This window comes from Melospiza melodia, chromosome 3, assembly GCF_035770615.1.
Source record: "Melospiza melodia melodia isolate bMelMel2 chromosome 3, bMelMel2.pri, whole genome shotgun sequence".
NCBI lineage: Eukaryota > Metazoa > Chordata > Aves > Passeriformes > Passerellidae > Melospiza > Melospiza melodia.
This window is the reverse complement of record NC_086196.1, coordinates 48,821,255-48,836,319: the sequence shown is the minus strand read 5'-3', so window position 1 is coordinate 48,836,319 and position 15,065 is coordinate 48,821,255. Positions and strand designations below refer to the sequence as shown.

The following is a 15,065-nucleotide window of genomic DNA, read 5'->3' as shown; positions in this document are numbered from 1 at the left end:
CCATTAGATATTAATCAAGACAGGCTATCCAACTGAATTACAAATCTAACGAACATGGTAAATCGCATAGAAGAGAATAATATGCTGCCAATTTATTTTTTCAGGAAATAGCTAACAGCCTATTCAGAAATTAAGCACCGTTTAGAAAAAAGGAAAACATCTCTCAACCAACCAGTCAAGGTTACTGATACAACTAACCCAGGGATCTGAGAACTGCTGTTCAGACAGTCCTATGACTTGGCAGGACATCACTTGCAAAGAATTTCAGTCCAAGAGGCCACAGGGAAGGGAAGACAGCTCTTCCTCTCAAGCTGTACAGCTATGATGAGAAGCATCCCACTTGATTCTTAGGCAGTATTAAATGAGCCCATTCTGTGCAGAAGAGACAGCACAGAACATCAAAGTAGCAACACGGTCAAAAAGTCATTGATATCACTGACAGGAAAAAACTAATTATCCACAGGGTAACAAAATCACTGAGGAGCACAAACTACAATGCCACAGGTTCTTCATCTCCAGAACAGTAACAACTAAAAACATGAACTCTAGTTACAGACAAAAATGGCTTGGAAAAGCAAGAAGAACAAGTACTGGAGCTGGCACAAGGGGATGGGGCTGAGCAGGAACCTTCCTTACCAGCAGCAAACAAAAGCAAGCTGCAGCACACTGTTCATGGCAAATGACACCAATCCAGCTCTCTCTTGAAACAGAGGTCAAGAACATCTTTGATGCTAATAAAACTCTAGAATAAGGGATAGGAACAGCCAATAAAGTTTAAGAGCAGGTTGATTTTGAAGCTGGGAGCATGGGGGAAATCAGTTTTTATTTGGAGAACATGTTTCCACTGTACATGCTATATGGGATCACCTGGTGGGTAGACGAGCAATAAAATTGGTGTAAGAAAGATTCTTGGAGGACAGGACTATGTGCTTCTGATGGCAAGAACCAAGTTTCACACTGAACACAGAAGAGCAAAAAGACAAAAGTTAAGAAAGAAAAAAAAATACATAGCTAGCAAAGATTTCTTAAACTATGTTTGAATTTTCAAGGGCAAATTTTGGGAGAATCAGACTCAAGTTCTGAACTAAGGCTGTAGTTTTGGCAAACACTTGAAACTGGCATAAATTTGCATTGCTGCTGAAAGAAAATCTCACCATCTGCCAGTCCTCTGTGCCAGCACAAACATCCGAACACTGAACCAGGAGCACTTCTTTTGCCAGTTTATTTTTCAGATGGATCAGTTCCCCAAACCAGTTCACAGGATGGCCATGTAAATACTTGTGCTGGCAAAGAAGAGTGACTACTCCAGCGGTGCCAGCCCAAAATGTTCACTGAACTACAGCCTAACACACAGGGGGTGTGCAGAGTCCTAGCAGTCACAGGTGGTGCTCCCCACCCTTGGACACACTATATTCATACCACACTTGGAAGGTGCAATCACCACACAGCTGCCCTCAGAAACCAGCATATCTCTGTAATTTTCTCTAGTAGGAGAACCTGTCAGAATCTCAGCAATGATAAAGTTGGCTGTAAACAAGAGTTTTTTCTGGATGTTGCTGAGCTTCTCCATCAAAAGATCATTTGCAGGAGAAACTCCAGTCACTCTTCTGATCACCTCCTTCACCTGGGACCCAAAAGGCTTGTATATAGGGAACAGAAATCGAAAACTGTAGTCATCACATGTCAGGGCTCTACTCCAACAGGGATTTGAGTATCTCCAAGAACCATGTGTGGGCTGTTGTGTATCCATGGATCACCACACAATCCTTTGCAGACAGCACAGTCATCTACAAGAAAACAACATCACCAACAGAAGTGCTGCTGTCAGGGAAACAACCAACAGATAAGGATGAGCATTGGTCATGTTCTGTATCAAGGTCCAGCAACACAAGTGAGTACTGGGAGACAGACCAATCCAGAGTTTCCCACAACTCAGTGGCAAATTTAAAGCCATACATGAGGTCATTCACGAGGAACCAATTAGATCAGTAAGCTTTCTACCAGGAAATACATTCAAGATGTGATAGTGAAATGATCTCCAGAATGACACAGGAGGATCAATGCAATCACACATGCCACAAGCAAATGGAAGGAAAGCCCCCCACTTTACAGACATTCCTAAGCCCAGATCTCCAGTCTCAGCTCTTGGGTTCTTCAACCAGAGCAGGACTTAGGTGATCTGCACACCTGCCCCTGTGATTGCTTTCCTTTCTTCTACCACAGTTTCCAGTCCTGCTTGGTTGTCAAGTTCTTATTCCCTCTTATTTTTCATTTGTCTTCTTATTGCCACACATGCTTACAGTTATATTTTGTAGAATAAGATACAGTGGAAAGAACACCCATAAGTCTTACTTTTCCTTGGTAACATTAATCCAACATGTTTGTAGAAAAGCTGCAACATAAGTAAGTGGCAGGGGCAGAGAGCCTCTTCTGTCCAGTTTATAAAGAAGCTAACAGCAAGGTACAAGAAATCCACTCACTCTTGGAGAATTATTTTCTAACATAGCATTACTAACTTTGAAAGAATCTAATTTAATAGGTCACAGTCAGACTAGTCTGAATCCTAGGTCTTCAGAAAACTCCAGGATCTCCAGAGTAAGAAATAAACAATTGCCAGAAAAAGCAGAAAAGCAAGTTTACACAATATGTAACAAATAAAGCAAATTTTTAACCTACAAGTGGCTGAGAAGCAGTGGGTGTCACTAGCATACTTGTAGAGAAAGGAGAGCATTAAAATGCAGCAATTTGAACAGGATTGGTCTCCAGACAGGTTTCTAGAAGTAGGAATGAAGGAAAAACTAAAGGGATGCAAGAGGGCCTGTCAAACTGTCTATTTTAATGTCCATCCTACAAAAGGCAGAGGTCAGGGTTCAGGAGATGGCTGGCACTGGGTGTAATGGTGAACAGAAAGAGGAACACCTGATGGATCAGATGTCTGGTTATATGGTGATTATTAGGAACCCAGTCCACAACTGGGAAGTCACAGTATTATTCCAGGACCAGTAAATTAGGTAAGCCTCAGATCACAGAGTCCAGAACAAAGGAAAGAGAAAGCTAGCAAAAAGATCGTGAACCTGACACCACTCCTAACCCCTTCTTCACGCTCCATATGGGGAAGGAGGAAAAACCATCTCAGCTGGGTGAGATTCAGGAGGATTTCTTTTCCTGATTTTGATGAGCACGCTTTTACCTCCACTAGTCATGTAAGAACAGGACAGGCAAGAAACAGAAATACATGCATGTACAGATGTGGCAACTGGTAAGACAAAGGAAAAAAAGGAGAATGTATGAAAAGATGAAAGAAGTAAAAACTAGAAAATAACAGGAAGTAGGAGAAAGACACTAGAGCTCAAATATGCACGTATGTGCCAGGGTCTGCTAGAGAAAAGAAGGAAGCAGTCTGGAAAGAGAGAGAACAAAAGCAAGGAATGCAGTAAGTCAGGACTTCCAAGATGAGTAAACAGTTAGCCACTCTCTTATACTTGCTGCTGTCTCCACACACCTCAGAAGTACTTGGCTAGTTTATAACTAGTGCTATATCTTTCAGGCTGGACTCAGGACTAGGTAAAACCACACCAGTTTAAGTAGATCGGTTCTAGGTGGCTCAGGTAACCTAGAGAAAACACATACCAGAGACTTTAAAGTATAAAATCTCAGGTCACAACCAACATTTTACCTTATTTCACATTCTTTGCCATAGTGGACTGGCCTTGGTGAATGTAAATGTTTGAATGAGATCCTATTAACACAACATAGCTTTTTCCCTGACAGGCAGGTTTACAAGCCAAGAGATTCAGGAGATATATAATATATATATATATACACACACCTCAGACCAATTTCTTCTTGCTTTTTCCTACACTGCTTCTAGACAGATGAAGTGCACTTCAACAGACACTTGCCACAGAAGTGATAGCAAGTTCAATGCCAACACCACCAATGGGTTACAAGTTGTATGGTTACAATACAAGTTATTTGAAGTGATACTCTGGGTATCATCTGTTTCTGTTTATTCAACTCTGAGGTTGACAGTGAATGACAGTTTTCATTCTGCTTTTGCTGGCATTTTAGAGAACTGAGCTTTCCTGCACACTAAAAGCACTGACTTTTGCAGGGAAATAAACAAGGGAAAGTGAGAAGACAAAGTAATGCATTTCTGTGCCACCAAGGAGTGAAGTATTGTCCTCTTACTGATCTGATCCCTACACCTGTTCTGATCCCCCAACAGAGGGAGTTCAAAAACCAAGTAGGAACATAAAATACAGTGGGATCCAGGAATTACAGGTGTGCTTGAGGATTACAACTCCAAAAGTCTTGGCACCTATTCTTTACAGAAGCATACCACTGCACAGAAAAACAGAAGCAGCATTCCCTTTTGCCGCATAAAACTGAAATCCAGCAAAACCACTGATATTTTTAGAGTGTAAGTTTGAAGCCTTGAAGAGATTTAAGATTGCCTAAAAGATAAGTTGGCTTAGAAAAGTCCTGCAGGAATCTATGAGGACTCTACACCATGTTCCCATTGAAATGTTTTCGCACAGTACTGCTTCAACTGAAGAAATGCAAAGACAGCATTACAAAAAAAAAAATAATTCCCACCCTCTTTTCTTTATCACGGGAGTTTCCCGTGCCCTGAACAAATCCAGGGCTGTTTTTTGCCGTCCAGTTTCTCCCTTCCTCCCTCCCTCCCGCAGCTTCCTACCAGCTGAGATTCTGCAGCTGCAGCAACAACAGTCCATCTGTGACAGTGCAACCACCTCGGCAGGATGACTCCTATCATTTCACTGGCTTCCTTATGCTTTAACAGAGGTAGCAAAGTCTGAAGGAGCTTCACCCTTCTTTTTTTTATTAAACTGAAAAGATACTGATGAATATTCATTACTAGTTCTCTACCAAGGGCATGAATTTTATTTAAAGGACTGGAAGGGAATCGCAAATTAGGCTAATACAACAGGAGATTTTGACTCGGTTCTCTGGTCTCGAAATAGAGCTAAAGAGTAAGATTTTTGTAGAAAAGTGACTTAATGAGAGTAACATAAAAACTCTGCCCAAAGCCACCCTGCTCCATGGCTGTGATTCCACTACCTGCCACAACACCTCACTGTAACCTGCGGGTTTATTGTGACACCGGGGCACTCACTCACTGGCGCGGGTCTCCTGACCACACTTTTAAGTCCTGCACCTGGCAGGCCACATCCTGAGCCAAGGTTTACCAAAACCCGGCACATTTATGCTAGCCTACAAACGCTGTGCACAAGTGGTTCCACCCTCCTCAGCCAGCGCCGCTGCCGGGACACCCCGCAGCCAGCCCCTGCTTCCCACAGCTGGGCAGAGCTGGCTGACCCGCGTTTTTTGGGAGAACACGGAAGAACTCCCATTTCAATGCTCATCACCTAGAGGATAAGCTTCCAGGTCAAGGGGTTTTTAACAAAACGCAGGCACATAAATAAGATCACCTTTTTTACCTGCAAACAAACCCTTTCGCACCTTCCCAGCAGAGAGCGATCTCCAGGCTGCCCGCGGGACAGCAACCCGCCCGTCCCGGCTGCGGCCCAGGCCCGCTGGGGCTGCGGGTCCCGCCACGGCCGGGCGTGGGACACAGAATTGTGAGGGCTGGAAACGAACCCTGGAGATCATCCAGTCCCACGCTCCTGCCCAGGCACGGTCACCTCGAGCAGGTGACACAGAAAGGCGTCCAGGTGGGTTTTGAATGCTTCCAGACAGAGACTCCACGACTTCCCTGGGCAGCCTGTTTAGTGCTCTGCCACCCTCAACGTAAAGAAGTTCTTCCTCTTGCTGAGGTGGAACTTCTTGTGCTTTACTTTATGGCGACTGCTACTTGTCCTGTCACTGGGAAACACTGAAGAGTCTAGCACAGTCTTTTTAACATCAACCTGAGATATTTACATACATTAATGAGATTCTATCCTCTTTTCACTACACTAAAAGAGCTCAGCTCCCGCAGTCTCTCTTCATGACAGAGATGCTCCAAACCCCTAATCATCTTTGTGACCCTCTAGAGAAAGACAGGAGCTTCTTTCTCTTACTGAGGAGCCCAGAACTGGACACGGCTCCCAAGTACGAGTCGGCTCCGGGAAGCGGAGCGGCAGCGGGCGCACACGTTCAGCACAGCCCAGAACAGACGGACGGACAGACAGCCGGACGGACGTGCGCACACGCACGCAGCCCCGCAGACAGCCGCACACGTGCGCGCACACACGCCCGCACCGGGGAAGCGCCGGCTCCGCGGCCCCGCTCCCGCCCCCCCGCCACAGCCCCCCCGGCAGCAGGAGCAGGGGGAGGCCGGGCACCGGGGGTCCCAACTCCCTCCCTCACTCACTTTCGTCCTGCCGTTGATTTTGTAGTTGCCCAGCTTTCCATTACAGTGTCGGATGAGATCGTCCATGCTGTTCATGAGGAGCCGAATGGTCTGGCAGCCCGGCTCCTTGCCCTCCACCCAGGTGATCTTGTCGCCGCGAATGTCCTTAGAGGAGTCGCTCTTCTGGCTGACGAGCTGCCCGTCGGTGAAGCGGCCGGTGTGGTGGAGGGCCCGCACCTCCTCGGCCACCAGCCCGCCCAGCTCCTTGCCGAGGAAGTCGTCCACCACGCAGATGCCGTGCTTGTTCATGCAGGGCACGATGTACTCCAGCGCCAGCCGCTGCGGCACCAGCGACTTGGTCTGCCCATTGGGGCGCAGCGCGGCCGCACCGGGTCCCGCCTGCACGCCGCCTGGGTACAGATTCGACTTGTCCCGGTACAGCAGCACTGCCTCCCCGGAGGGCGACGGGGACTGGGCCCCGGCCGATGCCTCCGCCTCACCGCCGGCAGCTGCACCGGCGGCGGCGACGTGATTGTTGGTCAGCGGGGCGGCCTCGGCGGGGGCCTCCGGGGACGGCGGCGCTGCGCCCTTCCCGACCCCCGCCCGGCTGCCGCTGCCCGCCGCGGCCCCGCCGTGGGCGCGGGGCGGCGGGGGGTGCCCGCCGTGGGGCTCGGTAGCGCCCCCTGCCGCTCCAGCTGCCGCAGCGCCGCCGCCGCGGCAGATCAGCTTGTGCTTCTTCCAGTCCTGGCGCTGGTGCTCCTTGCTGCAGTAGAAGGAGCTGCGGCAGCGCCCGCACCGCAGCAGGTTCTCCATCTTCCCGCACAGCTCGCAGTACTGCCGGTCCCGCTCGCTGCTGCTGCTGCTGCTGCTGTTGCTGTTGCTGCTGCTGCTGCCGCCGCCGCTCTCGCCCTGGCCGCCCTGACCGGCGCCTCCGCCGCTGTCATTCGCCATGGCGCTGGTAGTGCCGCCGCAGCCCCGCTCCGCCGGCTCGTGTTATGTAAGGAGGCGGGCGGGAGCGGCGCTAACGCGGGCCCCCGCCCGGCCGCGCGGGGAGGGAGCGCTTACTGCATCATGGCCGCCCGGCTCCGGCACCGCCGCGGCCCCCGCCGCCCTCCGCCTCGGCCGGCCCGCGGCCTCCTCCGGCGCGCGGGGGCCCGCGCCGCCCTCCCTGCGCCGCTAACGTTGCTTAGCGCCGCCTCATCGCCGCCCCACCGGCGGCGGAACGGCCGAGGGGGAAGCGGAGCGGCGCGGTGAGGTGCTGCCTTCCGCTCCCCGCCGGCCTCTCTGCCCGGTGCAGCACGGGCCGGCGCGGCCGCCGCCTCTCCCCACCGCGCCTCCGCCGCTCTGCCGGGGCGAGGAGGAGGAGGCGCCACTCCAGAGGCCCGCTGTGCACGTACGCCACTTCCAGCCCGCCAGCGCCGCCGGCGCGTCAGGCGGGAGTGGCCGGGCGGGCGGGGCCGGCTCGGAGCCGGCCGCGTCCTCCGCGCCGCTGCGTGAGGGGCTCGGAGGCGCCGCTCCGGTCGTGGGCGCACGGACGGGCCGCGGGCCGGAGGGATCTCGTGGGGATGGCGCCCTTCTCCCGCTATGACCAGTGCGGCCTTTCCGGCAGGGACAATGAGGCAATTGCTGGGGATGTCACTGGTCTGTGCTGCCGGGGCCGCCCCGTCGTCGCTGGGCAGGTCGCTAGTCTGAGGGTGCCCGTGACCCCGGTAGCGAGCTGCCCGCCGCCCCCGTGGATGTGGGCCTGCCGCAGGTGAGGCGGGGGCTCCGGGCAGCGGCGGGGGACGTGGAAGCTGGGCGCTGTGGCTTCAATGACAGGCAGGGTGGCGGCGGCGGCACCTGGCTACAGTGGAGAGCCAGGTTTTGTCACTCCCGTAGGCCCCAAAATACTCCTGCCGGATAGCTGGTAGAGCGGGAGAGCCATGTGCTGTCTCCATAAATAACACGTGGCTTGTGTCCCGCCTAACGGAGTGGTAGTGAAGGCTGGGACTAGGTGATTAAGAAATGAAAAAGCAAAAAGCCAGAAGAAAGAGCCAGTTGATGTAGCTGCCAAAACAAGGCGAGCCCAGGAGTTGGGGCCTGTGCTGTGATGAACGTGGCAAAGTCCCTGGCAGGCAAAAGGAAGCTCGTTTGGCAGAGCGGTGCTGGTAGAGGGGACAAAGGTCTCAGCTCAGTCACGTCCGTTGCCAAAAGCCACATGGGCATCTGGACTCCTCTGAGGTGATGTTTAAGCTTCCACTGATCCAATTAACCATGGCTTTGCTTGCTTGTGGTATAGTTTAGGAAAGTGGAGTTTCCAGCAGTAGAGCCCAACACAGTGATTGATGCTTCAGAGCCGTGTGGTGAGGCAGAGCAATTATTCCTCCTGGGCTGGATCTTCTCCCATCCATCTTCTCAGAGAACCATTTGGTGAAGAGACAGCAAATCGCTGCTCTGTGTGCTGGGCTGGTGAGACACGATGCATGCCATTGGTCTGCACTGCCTGTAAGTTAAGTAAATGCATTCTAAAGCCCAAGAAGTGTAAAATACATAACCCAATATACAGATCTGGAGGTAGAAAGGTGAAATGAACCCAGAGGCTGCCACAAGACTTCGCATGACATTGGATAAGTGATTTGTTCTCTGCTACTGTAGAAGAGGAATACTAATGCTTTTGCTTCTCACTGGCTTTTGTGAGGTGTAACACTGCAATATACTTGTATTATAGTGACATGACTTTATGCATGCAATTAATAAAAAGATTGTTTAGTTCTTATCTCTGCTATAGAACTGGATTTAGGATTGATTGGCATAGTTAATAGGACTTCAAGAAATGTTAGGCACTGAATGTACTGTATGAAGAATGCAGGAGAAACAAAGTGTACCAAGGCTAAAAGTGCCTTGTGGAACATACATGAAAAATGAGGAGGAAAACCAGGGTGAATCATTAGAAAGGCAAAAGGAGTACTCAGAGGACAAGGTCATGAAAGCCCAGTGGATAAAATTTCAAGGTGAATATGACTAGTGAGCTCCAAGGGAGAATTAAAAACAACAGTAACCACCAAAGGAAAAATAAGGTGGCAAATGAAGTGGAAAAGATGGAAACTAAAATCAAAGTTCCAGATTAGTAATTTCTTTGTGGTAAGGGCAGAAGAAAGTGGACTAAAACCAAGTTTTAAATCCAGTGCATGAAGTGGACAGATTTTTATGTATGTGTAATGAGAGTTTTTCCTTCAACTATAGGTGTATGAGGTATGTCAAAAATACTAGGTTTAGGTATTCCTCTAGCATGCCTTAAGAAGAGATTAATTCAGCTGATTTCCTTGGACTTGTAGCATTGTTAAACTGGGCTACATGAGAACAGAGTCAAGGCTGTTATTTTCAAAAACTTGAGAAATGCATACAATGGTATTCTGCCAGATAGAAACTGAAGAGTTAAAGATCTTTTGCATTTGTTGTGTACTCCTTCAGCAAACACAATGGAGATGAAAGTCACAGACTTGAAACTCAATCATCCAACCATGAAACAACTAGGAAAGAGACCAAGGCACAAATATGGTGCCTGGCTAAAATCTAATGATAGTTATTAATTTACAGGCTAATTTGGCTTCAAAAGTCTTCTGTTCTTTCCCTCTCTTTTCCACATGTCTTTTGGGATATAATTAAAGGTCTTAGTTTTCACATTTGCTAATGTGCTAAGCTACTTCAGGTTGTCTTGACATCATACTGTTTCACAGCATGGTTAACAGAAATTCCAACTTCAACAAAATCCATCTTTGGGTGTATGAAGCATTTGCCTTATTATTGCAGCACTACACCAGTGACACAAAACTTAATGTAAAACTGTAAAACAAGTGACAAAGCTGTGTTGAGGAGCAGTGGTGGTAAGGAAACTCAGGAGGACAATGAGTATTTATATTACAATAGTGTTTGCAACATGCTAGAAATGTTTTCCAAGCATAGAAGACTCTATTCATTGCCAAAGAACTTGTGCCTTAAAAGACAGTGTAAGGACAAAGCACAACAAAAAGCAACATGTGGTATACTAAGTAAAATGATCCATATGATGGTTGCCAGAACAGAGGAGGAAAGGACTTCTTTTTTTTTTTTTTTTTTTTTTTTCAGCTGGTTGCTCTTCACTTGGCCCCTGAAGTGGCCTTTCTAAGATAGCTAATTTCTTGTCTGTGTCAGTGAATGTTGGAAAAAAGCTTTACTGGTAACTAGGTAATGATGAGACATACTGCTTTGCAGAGAATGCAATGAAAAGTCTTTAAAATTAAATACCAGTCATGATGAGGATGTTATGGGATAAACTTAGTGCAAGGTCATAGTTTTTTATCACCACTTAGATATGGGTCTGATAAGTTTATTAGAAAGGGAAAAAAGAGGTTTGGTCAATGAATAACTCTTCTGTTTTTATTAAGTAGTAATAATAGCTGCATTTATAGCATGCTTTAGCTAGCTTGTGTACTGCGGCACTGAGATTATATAAGCAACCAAAACAGAATCTTTGAAGCCCAGGGAGAAGGGGTATGCAGAGTAACAACATTATAGGAGGTTACAAAGTCAGTTCAGAAATGAAGTTTAAATGAAAAGTAATCTCATGCTGAGATAGTTTCACTGTGAATGGGAAAAAAAGTGCTTGGACTCCAGGCTAAGCTTTTCATTGCTGCCAGAAGGCCTCTTGGAAACTGCCTGTGCTCCTGAGGTGGATGCTACATAGCATCAGGCATCAGTGAGACACATGCATGTCCACAACAGCATCATAATTAAAAGTCAGAACTTGGGGGCTTGTAGCATTTGCTCTCCTCCACCCAGACCGCTCCACCATGTTCTTCACCCTGACTGCTGCTATTCCACTTAAACCATTATTCGCTGGTCTCAACAGTGCCATTTTTCAAGCTTGCTTTTCATACTAGCAAGTGAACTGTAACAGGTTGCAGATTTTCCAAATTAAAGGACAGAACTGTTTGTCTGAGTTGGATTCTCTGTTAAGCTCACTTCCTTTCTAATCAGGACAAAGTGTACAGAGTACATCCACAAGGCTATGCAAGTGCTCCTTTGTTGAATGCACCCTCTTTTCCTGAGGTACTCAAAGGGTTAGCATGGTTTATTCATCTCCCAGATAGCTCCCCTGGCCCCTGTTTCTGGAAGGCAAGGAAAGGGTCACCCAGTAGATGTGATCTGAAAGGTGTGGGATTACTGCCTGGCAGGACTAGTGCCAGCCATTACAGAGGAGCCCATGACCAAACACAGGGTCTCCTCAAGTCACTTGGGCAGCACAACTGAAGGGATCTCAGAACTTTTCAAGATCCAGGCTTTGATATGGCAGGAACTTGGTGTTTTCCACAGTATGAAGTGGCATAGGGCCCTTGGGACAACAGAGAATTTGGCTTAGAGCTCTGAAAATAATCTTGCAGCACCCTGTACCATCTTTCATTCTGCATGGTTGATGCCATTGTAGAGTTTCTCTAAAAGTTTTTGCTGAAATTAAAGTCATAGAATAAGTTGTTTATCACTGAATATCATAATGGTCTAATGCTTAAAAGAAAAAAACCTGCCATTATAATCTGAGTTTATAAGTATTGGACTAAATCATAAGGAGTATTCTCAATTACTTTATGTAAACTTGTGTTTAGTACTGTCTTTAGTATTATGAGATTCCTCCAGGCTGTTTAACTAAAATTGGTTTTGCTGTCCCTGAATCTGTCTGAAATTATATGCAGCTTCATATCTGGGAATATAGCCTATTTTTATTACACCAAAATATGGTTAGGGTTGATCCAGAGAGATTTATACATATTAAAATTTTTGTCTACTGTAATAATTTTATTCATGTTTAAGGAAAATTAATTATGCTAGTGAAATACAAAACAATGGGGTTATTTTCTTTTTAGCTGAAAATTCTGCTTCCAGATGTCTGTATCTGTAAAGCTATGGAAATGCAGAATAGCTTAGAAAATCCTCAAGACCAACTCATTCCAGTTTTGTCCTCATTTTAAACTTTGTACCATGGAAAGTTCAAAAGCTTTTTTTCACATTGTTTGTGAGATTTCTCCAGAGGGAGTATTTCTGGCTCTGGTTAGAAAAGAACTCCCTGTCTTGCTAAAGATTGACAATTATGTACATTTTTGGCCTCTAACTTAAGCAAGCCAGCAGGCCCTCAGGGTGCTTAAAGTCCAGTTATGAACAGAAAATTACTTTTAAAGAACACTCTCTAAACCCATTTGAAACTCACTCACTGATACAGCAATAAGCAGTTTTGGGGGCAAAAAAAGTGAGAGATTCCTGTTTTATCTGTATGTAGGTCAAATGTATCTGAACTGCTGCAGAATTTTTTCTTGATTTTTCTGCAGAGAAGTCTTTCCAGAGTGAGAACAGAGGACTCCAACATAAAGAAAGCCCAGTGCTTCATAGCAGCCCAATCACAAAAAGACCTGTTCATTCTGCATCTGATATGTGCTTCCTGCCTCTCTGTCATCATGATTCAGCATGGTGACATGCTGAAAGATCATTAAGGTGGAAACAATGCCGAGCAGTGTTAGGATGATGTGACCTGCCACGATTATTTTGTGTGTACCTGATTTATTGCACATCATATTTTCTCTTTCCTTGTCTTTCGGCTGCCAGGCACGTAGTTCATACTTCTGCCAGTGCCTGGTCTTGTACTTGGAAAAGAGAACAGGGATGCCCTGGGGTGTAGGCAAGGACAGTTTGCCCTCTGTACCTTGGTTTGGGAAGCTTGAGAATACCTCAGTTCATGCCTTGCTGTGTATCTTGCTGTTTAATGAGTTACAAAGTCTCCACCTTTTTCATTTATTTTTCTGATTACCTATGAACAGTTACCCAGAGCTCAAGAGAGGAACTCAAGAAGTGTTCCTTAAAACTATGAAGACAAATTTGTTAAAAACCTGGACATTTTATCTTTGGGTGAAAATACAGTTTCTTTTTCCTGTCTCCAGATGACTAGCATAATTTCTGAACCCCTAAACTCTTTCCCTTATAGAGGCAGTTGTGCAAGTAGGGGAGATTGCAAGAAAATGGTGATCTTACAAGATCTGCTGCTATGAAAGGAGAGACCTGTCTCAGTAATTTAAGAGAGGAAGGAAAAGATAATAGCGAGTGAGGTTTTGAGCTGATAAGACTGACTAGGTGGTATTCCTCAATAACACTTAGTGGTTTGATTTTTGTTTTCTCTTTTTTTGATGAGGCAGTTCCTTGAGAAGAATGGGGACAGGTTTCATTTTGTTTGTTTTTTGAGTGAACAATGGTATCTTCCCTCTTTTCTTGAACAATGGAGATACAATATTATAGCTCAGGTTTTGTTAAAACTGTCAAAGTAGCACCTCTGCCCCAAAGAGCTCACCTTTGCCAGGGCTGGCTACAGATGCACGCAGACAAAAGCACTGTGAGCCTGAGCCCCAAAGAGCCACTGCAATCCAGGTGGCTCAGTACTGTGTTTTCTGTCACTAGCCATGCTTCCTTCTGCCAGGACAGTGCCTGTGTTCCCATGCCCCCCTCTGATGCATAACTCAATCCAGTGTCCTGTTGCTCTCCTGCCATTGCACCCTTCAGTGTCTGTCCCATCCCAAGGGATTTGTGATGTCTGTTTTTGCAAAGACACAGTGCCCTTACTCTATGCCTCTCTGTTTGCTTTCAGTGCTTCTCTCGTGCCCTTCTTCAAGGCTTTCTTCACTTGTGGTTCACTTAAGACACAGTGTTGAGTTGCTGCCACCAGAAGGGGTGGTTCTGCTCCCTCCAGAGCCTTTCTCCTTGGCATCGCTCTTGTCAAGCCCTTTGGTGAGTCAGTTCAAGAGAGTATTTTCTGTTGGATTAGCAAGTTAGATCAGCTTACCAAGTGGTTTGATGTGGTGCAAGAGAGGGTGTGGACCAGCAGGGCCAGGAGTTTGGGAGGGAAAAGCAGGACCACCCAAGTCAGAATAGTAAGCTGACTCGGTCATGTCATGTAACTTCACTTTTATTTACTTCACATTATGTAACTTGATCCATTTCTACTTTCTCTTTTCTCTGATTGAAGAGAAGCTTTTAATTTTGAAACTGAATTGAGAGAATCAGCAGATGCAAAGGGCAGGGTATTTTGTACCAAGACAGGATAATGGCCAATGTCACCTGATACTGCTGTCTAAGGATGCAAGGAGAGGTGTTTCAGGCTATTGGTGGTGCAAACAGCATGCCAGGGACTCCAATTTTGTAAGTTTTTATTTGTTTCTTTGTTTTTCTTTTCAGGTTTTAGTAGTTGAAAGGTTCTGGCTGTTGATGATAATAGTTATTGATATTTTAGAACTGAACTCATATGGTATTAAAACTTGTGATATTGATGCACAGCCGTTATGATGGTGTTCTCTGTCTTGTTCTTCCTATCCTCTGTGCAAATACTCTTTGACTAATACCAGAGTAAGGTATTTCATCATGTTTGAAAGTACATTCCAAGCAACTTATACCAAGGACAGATACTTATAAACCACGAATGCTAGTAGTGGATATACAGTAATTTAAATTCCCGTATTACGAAAATTGTTCTCTCCTCCCTGCATCATCTAAAGTGACACTACTCATTTTATCTCTTTCAGTGGGCATTCAGATGGCACAATGCTGTTCATGAATCCACTGAAACATAATGTTGGAATTGTACATTGGAGAGCTTTTACAGAGCAGTAGTGAAATATTAAGTCCTGGAAAATTAAGCTTACAAGGATTTTGTGTAAGTGCGCAGCTAAATTTGTATTATTAACATCCTCGTTTTGTG

General features: G+C 46.4%; 2 protein-coding genes and 1 long non-coding RNA gene across 4 annotated transcripts in view; 1 reads left to right on the top strand and 2 right to left on the bottom strand.

The window, feature by feature from the left end:
- EGLN1 (egl-9 family hypoxia inducible factor 1) overlaps positions 1–7,345 on the bottom strand; it is a 33,696-nt gene extending 26,351 nt beyond the window's left edge. Inside the window, exon 1 of the mRNA XM_063151641.1 lies at positions 6,341–7,345. Coding sequence (XP_063007711.1) covers positions 6,341–7,270 — 930 coding nt within the window. The 5' untranslated portion in view covers positions 7,271–7,345. The remainder of the gene's footprint in view (positions 1–6,340) is intronic.
- A 499-nt stretch (positions 7,346–7,844) lies between these two features.
- Positions 7,845–15,065, top strand: part of TSNAX (translin associated factor X) — a 54,389-nt gene continuing 47,168 nt past the window's right edge. Inside the window, exons 1-2 of one of the 2 annotated variants that reach the window (XM_063151639.1) lie at positions 7,845–8,072; positions 13,959–14,098. The gene's annotated coding sequence lies outside the window, so the exon portion shown is untranslated. Of the gene's footprint in view, positions 8,073–8,641; positions 8,768–13,958; positions 14,099–15,065 lie in introns of those variants that run through there. The other variant, XM_063151640.1, reaches the window with a different exon arrangement.
- Positions 8,711–15,065, bottom strand: part of LOC134415793 (uncharacterized) — a 56,182-nt gene continuing 49,827 nt past the window's right edge. Inside the window, exon 3 of the long non-coding RNA XR_010027116.1 lies at positions 8,711–8,801. This is a non-coding gene — a long non-coding RNA (uncharacterized LOC134415793). The remainder of the gene's footprint in view (positions 8,802–15,065) is intronic.